At 41.3% G+C, this 9,585-nt stretch overlaps 1 protein-coding gene across 2 annotated transcripts in view; it reads left to right on the top strand.

Annotated features, from left to right (window-relative positions):
- Positions 1-221: 221 nt before the first annotated feature.
- The window catches only part of LOC148024856 (villin-4-like), a 70,945-nt gene continuing 61,581 nt past the window's right edge, over positions 222-9,585 (top strand). For both annotated transcript variants that reach the window (XM_087694520.1, XM_087694519.1), the window contains exons 1-13: positions 222-911; positions 1,024-1,117; positions 1,505-1,573; positions 1,727-1,954; positions 2,047-2,224; positions 2,314-2,446; positions 2,594-2,756; positions 2,845-2,977; positions 3,056-3,153; positions 3,229-3,384; positions 3,508-3,576; positions 4,157-4,225; positions 4,327-4,410. In XM_087694520.1, the coding sequence (XP_087550646.1) occupies positions 862-911; positions 1,024-1,117; positions 1,505-1,573; positions 1,727-1,954; positions 2,047-2,224; positions 2,314-2,446; positions 2,594-2,756; positions 2,845-2,977; positions 3,056-3,153; positions 3,229-3,384; positions 3,508-3,576; positions 4,157-4,225; positions 4,327-4,410 (1,524 nt within the window). In that variant the 5' untranslated portion in view covers positions 222-861. The remainder of the gene's footprint in view (positions 912-1,023; positions 1,118-1,504; positions 1,574-1,726; positions 1,955-2,046; positions 2,225-2,313; positions 2,447-2,593; positions 2,757-2,844; positions 2,978-3,055; positions 3,154-3,228; positions 3,385-3,507; positions 3,577-4,156; positions 4,226-4,326; positions 4,411-9,585) is intronic.

Below are 9,585 nucleotides of genomic sequence, written 5' to 3'. Positions count from 1 at the left end.
AATTTGCCCGACAAGAACATGCACATGCATGCTGCAGAGAAGGGCATGGGGTTCCTGAGAGTGTTGGAATACAGTACACAACACTCAACAGACTGATACTGATCTCACTGTGCTATCACAAAAAGGTCAACCGCCCTACACCGATGATTGATGGGCGGTGAAAGATTCTTAATTTGTTCATCAATCTCTCTCTCTCTCTCTCTCTCTCTCATGCGGCAGCAGCAGATTACGTAAAATTGTGTGCTCCCGTGGTCCGGGTTCAGCAAGGAGGGTATTACACATACACACAGAGGCTCTCTCTCTCTCTCTCTCTCTCTCTCTCTCTCTCTCTCTCTCTCTCTCTCTCTCTCTCTCATATGCGGCAGCAGCAGCAGCTTACGTATATTTGTGTCCGTGGCCGGCCGGGCCCAGCAAGGAGGTTATCACACACACACACACACACACAGAGGCTCTCTCTCTCTCTCTCTCTCTCTCTCTCTCTCTCGGACTGTGCTTTTCATTTGCTCAAGTGGGTCTCGCATGTGCGTCAACCACCAACCCCCTTCAACCAAAACAAACCATGATCAGCTGCACGATGCCGCAGCTACCCACAGTTGCCTGAGCTGCGTACTATCCTTTGAAACTTCTCAATGGAGTGACCAGCTGACCAGAAGCAGTGACCAGAGCAGTAATTTGTTGTGAAGACATCTCTCTGATTTGCAGGCAACAGCAGGAGCAGCACAACTCAGGAAAAGAATATCATTAATAGGACTGACATCAGTGTTAAGAGGTACAATTTCTGAGAATATAGCAGTAGCAGAGCAGAGCTGACGTATTGTTTTGAACTACTAACGGAACAACACTCCAGCAAGCCAGCAAAACATGGCCTGGAAGGCTTTGGATCGTGCATTTCAAGGGGTTGGTCACAGGACGTATCCTTTCTTTGGAATTAACTATAATCGGTTTTTGCTTAATGTGAGCTTCAGCGGTAGGTGTGCTTGATTACAGTAACATTTAGGCTTTCCTTAGCGTTTTCATTATCAGTGGCATAGACGTCTGGAGAATCGAAAATTCAAAAGCAGTGGCAACGACACAATCTGGCTGCTTCAATTCCAAGCATTCATACGTTGTTTTGCATGTACACCTCTCAACAACAAACTAGTTTTGAAATACCAGTCTCTTTACTAAGCAACAATTTGTTCTGTATTTTATTTATTTTGTGATTCTCCTCTCTCTTCAACAAGGCTAACTTTTAATAAATCCACTCATAATTAGTAGTTTGCAGTATGTGGCAGCCCTTTTAATGCATTCATTACTTCATTATTATGCCAAAGGGTTTCTGCTGGTTCACCTTGTAACAAAAGCCATCCAACCTTTAAAAACTTAGCCCATTTAGCTATCTACCTTCCTACAATTTTCTTATTACATTGGCTTGCGACAGCTTGGTTATACAGTGTCATCGTGTGACAGCATCCTGGCATCCTAACTTAACTTCAGCCTTCATTGTCTTTTGTGGCTTGTCCAGACTCAAACAACAAAGAATGGTGTCTTCCAATACCATATCCACTACTGGCTCGGAAAAAGGACTCCTCAGGTGAGTGCTTCACCACACAGGTCGTACTGGTAACGTGGGATGTGAACATTACAAACTTCATTAGATTACTTCATTTGCTACTCATTAATGATCCTCTCAAACTTGCAAGTTTGTGTTTGTTTGAGTAAAGTATTGAATATGTTGATGCATCAGAAAGAGGCAACAGCAGCAGCTGTCAAGGCTGTGGAATTATGCATGAGCCTTGGAGCTCAAGGATTGCAATATAAAGAAGTGCAAGGCTTTGAAACAGACAGGTTTCTCTCTTATTTCTATCCTTGCTTTGTTGCATTCGAGGAAAATGACCTTCCATTGACTGTCAGAGGTCCACATGATGCACGGTTGTTCATGTGCAAAGGGCGACATGTGGTCCGCGTCAAAGAGGTAGGATGATAGCCTGCAGTGCAATGGCTCACTAATCCTTAACATGGATCTGTGTTCATTCTACTCAAGGCACTTTTGAATGTGTTCTGCAGGTTCTATTTGCTCGATCTTCACTTACACATGACAGTGTGTTTATACTTGTTACTCTTTTTAAGATCTTCCAATTCAATGGTTCCAACACAGACGACTATGAGCGGGCAAAAGCTTTGGATGTTGTCCAGTACTTGAACATGAATATTCTTAGAGAGAAGCGTCCCATTGCGATAGTTGGTAATTATAACCTTCAAAAGTAGCCTTTGCCATGTTATACATTCACACATTGAGTAGACATGCAACTTTCTGTGCGTTGGGTTCTTCAGAGGATGGCAGATTGGTGTCTGATGATAATGGAGATTTCTGGGGTCTTTTTGGTGGATATGCTCCTCTTTTCCGGAGAATGGATGATGATCAAGGCAGCTTTGAAACTGAAACTAGTGAACCAATGCTCTTTTGGTAAGAAGTTTCCATTGTAGCAAACAGATTTGTTTATGCAAGTTACTGCTTTTCAAACGGCTTTAAACATAAGAACATGCAGAAACAGAGTTCCAAAAACTTGTTTTTTCAATTTTAAAACCTTTGCCCTACGATGCAATTGTCAAGTATCCATGAAACCCAGGCAAAAGAAGTGGGAAGAAAGTCTTTGCAGAAGCAAAAACTGTGTTCAAACAAATGTTATGTGCTCCAAAGTGGTGATGAATGGTTTACATGGGCTGGCCTGGATGCATCTCTTGAAGAAAGAAAACAAGCGGTTTTAATTGCAGAGGTAAGGAGACATCTTCACAGACTAGGGTGCAAATTTCAGAAGTCATGGCAAACTCGTGGCTTCCATCCTAAATAGCTGTTACATACAGGAGATGATTGCAAACTGCAAGCACCCACATCGAGCTCATCTTACTTGTACCATAGAGAACCTGGAGCCTCCAGAATTCAGGTCAAAATTTGAAGCTTGGCCAGCTCCTACTACTGAGCAGGCAAGGGTTGGAGGTATGTATGCAGTGAATGGTTTCATAGGGCATCGACAACTACACACAGATGCTAAAGCTCTAGTTTGGTGCACCACAGCTGTATTGAGGCACAAAGGTCTTAATGTCCAAGGCTTGACCAAGGAAAGCCAGGCAAAGAAGCAAAATCTCCTTCTAAACAACGATGGCAAGCTTCAGGTCAAGTCTAACACACATGAAACAAAATCATGTGATTGACGAGTTCACTTTATTAATCTACTCTATGCAATCCAGGTTTGGTGTGTACATGGGCTGATGAAAGACAGTATCCCTCCAAGAGAACATGGAAAATTTTACAGCAATAATGCCTACGTCATACTATACTCGTATTTAGAAGACAAAAGCAACAATCATCTTGTGTTCTCATGGTTTGGACGCCAAGTTACTATGGTAATTTCACTTTACCAAAAAATGTCTGACAAAGCCTAAAGATAACATACACAAGCAAATACCAACATGAAAATCTAATGATGAATGTGTACTAGTCCGCATAACAATCATTATTTGCAACAGGACACAAGAAAAACAACCCTGCAACATACCAATGTTATGGCAAGCTCTTTGCAAGGGAAAAAAATTGAGGTGAGATATCCTCGCTTGATCTACCTTCTACTACATTTGAGAGAAATATTGTGTGGTGTTATACGTCCTGTGCAACAAATTTTCCCTTCAGACTCGTCCAAGACAACCCCTACCATTATTTACATGTCAAGCAGCCATCATTTCAATTTGGGATGTCTGTCTGATAACTGATGTTTGAAATGGGCTTCAGCTAGCTGAAGTGTAGTCTCTCAAATCATCATCCATCTCAAAACTGAACATTCTTACCTCATCCCTGTGACAAATTATTACCTTCTTTTATCTTCAGTATTACCGAAGCTTGGTCACCTTGACATTCATTAGGTTTCCCGAATTTACACAAGACAACTGTGATGAAGACCCTCACTTCTTAGTGTATACAACATGAAGTGTTTATCATGACAAACCAATGTCAGCTGCATAATGCACCTGTACAATGTATGTAATGCATCCCCACATGATTAACTTTTCAACAAGCTGAAAGATATTGCTAGCTTCCTATACAAGATGCATTTGAACTGCTTGCACACGATCACACATCCATAAAGATTATGACTAATTTTCTCTATAGTCAAAATGACAGGTTCATATATTTGAAGGGAAGGAACCAAATTTGTTCCTCTCGCTATTCGAGTATCTATTCATTATGAAGGTAGGCCATCAATATTCAAGTGCATACCTTTTAATAAGTGCAAATGACTTTTGTGTCACTATACATCCTTGAAACATTTTTCATTTCAATTGCAATTGCAGGGTGATGAATCGACTGAAAGCACAAGGTTGTTTCAAGTACAGCAATCAGGTCCCAGCAACTGGCAGGCAATTCAAGTACCCCTGGTAACAAGAACTGGCAGATTATATGTCACAATCTGTTATCAATACTGAACAGAAACTGGGGGTTAAAAGAAAGCATATTGTGTAGTCTAATGTAGTTACAGAGATCATTCAGAATCTTTAGAATTTGCATAGACAGCATTGCCACCCAATTTACATAGAGCAAATGCCATCAGCTGCCAGACATACCTTTTACTCATCTTTGCTTTGTGTTTGTTGCATCACAACCATTTACAAATGCAAACATATGGTTAGTCTTGTTTTGAAAAAAATGATAAAACACTCACCCATGCTTTCTCCCTCCCACATTCTCCTTTTTGTCGTAATAGTAGTTGCTGTAGAATAAAATAGTCAGCTGTACCTCCTGGCAACATGTATGCCATGGACCCTTGTATGTCCCATGTGAATAACAGCAGTAAACCTCAAAACGAGGCTCCTCCATCATTTTAGTGGAACCTGAATCCATAGCACATCTTTTCTTTGGAAATCAGGCTGCTCCCAAGGAAAGAAGTTTCCATAGGAGCAATACCTAAAGACTTGCTGCATGCAAGGGCATTCCCAATGAGACTAAACAAAGGTATCCTTGTGAACTAAACGTGCCATAAATCCTCCAACAGAAAAATGAATTGGGAACCTACTCCTCTTCCAGAGGACCTCTAGGAATTTAAGTAAACATCAAATTTTTGGGCTTCACACCCTGCTGAGTTACAGCCTGAGAACAACATCATATAGGCCACTAGGTGAGACTTGAATAAGATGCAAACTAGTCTCCATTAGAGTGTTCTGTTAGATAAAAAAGCCTCCATTCAAGTATCAAATATGCAGAGTCTTCAACTAATCTTCTTTGCTAATCCTAGCAGCATCTCCCACCAAGAGTCTCCACAGAGACATTTCACCCCAGAAGGGCATCTTAGAAATCTAAGTACTCATCAATGTATAGCAAGATTCCACATGCAGGTCACCTAGACATGTAGTACTTCAAACTACCCTTAGCCAAATTTGCCTCAGTCAATTGGCAACGCATGGTGAACAAATGATATTCGAACACCAACCAAGTAAGCTACTATGCCACAATACGAGCAATAAAACACTATGATATACTCTACAGCCATTAATTTCTATTTTAAGCAGAAACGGCAAGGGGATCATGCACATTGCAAACAGATGAAGCAACTTGTCCTACTAAGTGGGATCATGCGAACAAAAAGCCTACAAAGGAACTTGTCCCAGATGACATCTGTAGGTATCATAGAAGCCACTTGTCACAACAATAAGCTACTGCGATCAGTATGACCATGAGGTGCCCTTGTCAGGAGGCCACCAATCTGACATTTTCTAGACCAACATATTTTCCCTAATAATGAATTGTGGACTCCATAACTGAAGCAATTTGTCTTGCCATTGCTATGACCACAGCTCTGCATGAGCACATCTTTGTAGCTTTCTTTGTGATGCATCTTTTGTCTTCAACCAGCCTATGGTATACATTTTTATTTCTAAGAAAAGAAAATCCTATTATTAACACGTTGGAGAAAATCCACCTGATTCAGTAAAATACAAATGGCAAGGAACTCTATAAAGAGTACCTAAATACATCAAAAATACAATGGTTGTGTGAACAACCAATCTGGTGGGCTATAATGCCAAACCATCCAAGGGGCAGTATGTAAAAAGATACTAGAGTCCCAGGTCTGCAAGAAGGTCTCCCTCCTCCTCATCCTCTCAAAGCCACCCTCCATCCTCTCTCAGCTCCTGCGGAGAGTGTGCATGATCTCTGTCTAAATCCTCCAAAGACTGTTTTTGAAGGTCTGTATCATGGCTTCACCTCATAGTACAAATGTACCAAGCTATATTACCAGCAATCGCTACTACAATAGTGTTCTTCGGTCCACTTGTTAGCCTACCTACGTTAGTTATGTCAGTCTTATTGTGAACTCTTGTCAGAGTTTGACAAAGACATAGCTCTTGCAGTTTAGGTGCATTTTCTTTATTTGTCGGCTTCCTATCTGCATTCCTTTTGGAGCTCAACTGTGGATGTGCAAAAGTTGGAGTGAGCGTGAGAGTGTGATGGCTGGTGAGAGAGAGAGCAGAGTGAAAGTAATATCTGATATGAGTGTACCAACGATATGTTGGTACACAAAGAATAAAGTGTATTTATACTTAGGGCACGTAAGGGTGCATTCACATGTACAGCTAAATAATGTGCGTGTACTATACATGGAAGGTTAAATGGGTCTTTATCCCAACAACCTCCCACTTAAAGGTCCAAAGTGAACCTCTAACCAACTCCCACTAGTCATATGCAATGCTCATGTTGAGCTTTGCTTAGACTTTTAGTGAGAACATCTGCAGGGTTGTCTTGTGTTTTGATCTTGGTCAATGTGATTTGACCATCTTCCAAAATTTGTCTGATAAAGTGATATCGCACATCTATATGTTTTGTATGTGAATGATACATGGCATTTTTAGCTAGATACACAGCACTCTGGCTATCATATCCCAAAACTGCAGTACCCATAGACATGTTGAGTTCCTCTACAAGTCTGCTCAACCATATAGCTTCCTTAGAAGCTTCAGTAGCTGATATGTATTCAGCTTCAATGGCACTCAGTGCAACGATGTTCTGCAACCTGGAACACCAAGAAATAGCCCCACCAGCAACTGTAAAGATATACCCACTAGTGGACCTCTGAGTGTCCAAGTTACATGCCATGTCTGCATCACAATAACCATGCAAACTAAGTGCACCCTACCCATAGCAAATACACTTTCTTTGTGTACCCTTGAGGTATCTAAGAATACACTTGACAGTCTCCCAACGTGTTTTGCTAGGATTTGACATAAACTTGCTAACAACTCCCACTGTATGAGCAATGTCTAGATAAGTAGCAACCATAGCATACATAAGAGAGCCACAAGCTGATGCATAGGGGACTCCTTTCACAGCATTTGCTTCCACGTCATCTTTTGGGCTGTTAGCTTTACTAAGCTTAAGATCAATTTCCCGATGTGTTTTGCCAGGATTTGACATAAACCTGCTAACAACTCCCACTGCATGAGCAATGTCTAGACAAGTAGCAACCATAGCATACATAAGAGAGCCACAAGTTGATGCATAGGGGACTCCCTTCACAGCATTTGCTTCCACGTCATCTTTTGGGCTATTAGCTTCACTAAGCTTAAGATAAGGAGGTAAGGGTACCCCAAAAGGCTTAGCTTCAACCGTGTTAAATCTGTCCAATACATTTTCAATATACTTTTCTTGAGATAAAAACAGCAATTTCTGCATTCTATCTCTGCGAATCCTCATGCCCAAAATATGGTATGCATTCCCCAAATCTTTCATGGAGAAAACTAATTTCAACTGATTTTTGAGAGCATCCAAGCTAGTCTTTCTTTTCCTAGCTAGCAACATATCATCCACATACAAAAAAAATATGATGGGGCTGCAATTTGTATCCTTTTTCATGTACAAACAATGATTTGCATGGCTGCATGTAAACCCATGAGATAGCATAAAAGTGTCAAACTTTTTGTGCCACTGCCGTGGTGCTTGCTTCAGCCCATACAGGTTGCGTTTTTTTTTTTTTTTTTGTAAATAAAGTGTGGCTAATTATATTAATTCAAAAAAAACCTGAATACAAGGAAGTGCTCATGCTCAACAAACTAGCTGGAGCTGATGCAGAGCCACAGATATATCAAGTGTACAAGACTCTCAGAGTGGTCTAGGGGGGATGGGAGCAAGAAGCCATGGAGGATGTATCACCATCTGGTGCTGCCTGCCTGCATCGTGAAAAACAAGTCTTGGCTGCCCCAAGTGTGCATGGCTGCATTTTAGTTTACACGCCATATGTTCTTTTCCAGGAACTATAAAGCCCTCACACTGTTTCATGTAGATTTCCTCATCAATGTCACCATGCAAGAAAGCTATTTTTACATCCATTTGGTACAACTCTAAGTCCAATACAGCAATGAGAGCAAAAAGCACACGTAGAGTAGTCATCTCCACAACACGTGAGAAGACCTCTTGGAAGTCAATCCCTTCCTTCTGTGCATACCCTTTGGCAACCAGTCTTGCCTTGTACTTGGGTTTCCCATCAACTGTCTTTACTTTGTCCGCCCATTTGTTTGGAAGAGCCTTCCTTCCCTTGGGCAATGACACAAGATCCCAAGTATCATTTGCATATGAGATTTAATCTCTTCCTGCATAGCTAGCTCCCACTTACTCTTGAATTTACATGACTTGGACTCTTTGTATGTAAGAGACTCACCCTCATCTGTAAGCATCACATAATGCAAGGAGGGGTCAAACCTATGTGGTTGCCTTCTTACCCGTGGAGACCTACATACCCAATGATCAACATTTTCAGGAATTGGGTCTACATCTGGAGGTATATTATTTTCAGCATTTATTGGCTGTTGTAAACCATTTTCAGCATGGTGTTCATGCTGTACAGCACATTCATTTTCATTACCAGCACCTCCATTTTCATAATCAGCAAGTCTATCTTGCTGTCCATGACCTCCTTGTGCTCCTATTTGCTGTCCATCATCATCTGGCTCAAAAGTAACCGGCTGATCATCAATTTCAGCCTATGGTGCAGCACCATGAGGCTCATTTTCTGAAGTAATAGGTGGCTGCAAACTTTGAAATTTGACCTTTTTCATATCTTCATTTGAGGCTAAAGTACCTTTCAGTAATTTTGCCTCATTAAACACAACATTACGACTGCAAATAATTTTCTTGGACTAAGGTAACCACACTTTGTAGCCAAATTCACCCTCATCACCGTAGCCCATGAAGATGCCTTTGGTGGATTTTGGGTCAAGTTTGTTCCTTAGCTCATCTCTAACGTGCACAAAAGCATCACATCCAAATATGCGTAAATGGTTATATGAGGCCGATTTGCCAAACCAAACCTCCTCAGGGATGCTATTATTTAAGGACCTGTTTGGAGAGCGGTTGCAAATGTGAACCATGGTTTTGAGTGCCTCTCCCCAAAATTCATGAGGGAGATTAGCAGTGGACAACATGCACTGCACTCTTTCACATAAAGTCCTATTATATCTCTCAGCCACCAGGGTTGTAAGGGGCTGTAAGCTCCCTCTTAATACCATGCAAGTCACAAAAGGACTTGAATTCAATTGATGTGAACTCACCCCCTTTATCCGTTCTCA

Source organism: Lygodium microphyllum, chromosome 15, assembly GCF_053477565.2.
Source record: "Lygodium microphyllum isolate KBCC chromosome 15, Lygodium_microphyllum_v1.1.10, whole genome shotgun sequence".
Taxonomy (NCBI): Eukaryota; Viridiplantae; Streptophyta; class Polypodiopsida; order Schizaeales; family Lygodiaceae; genus Lygodium; species Lygodium microphyllum.
The sequence above is the reverse complement of the archived record's forward strand: the minus strand, read 5'-3'. Positions and strand labels throughout refer to the sequence as shown.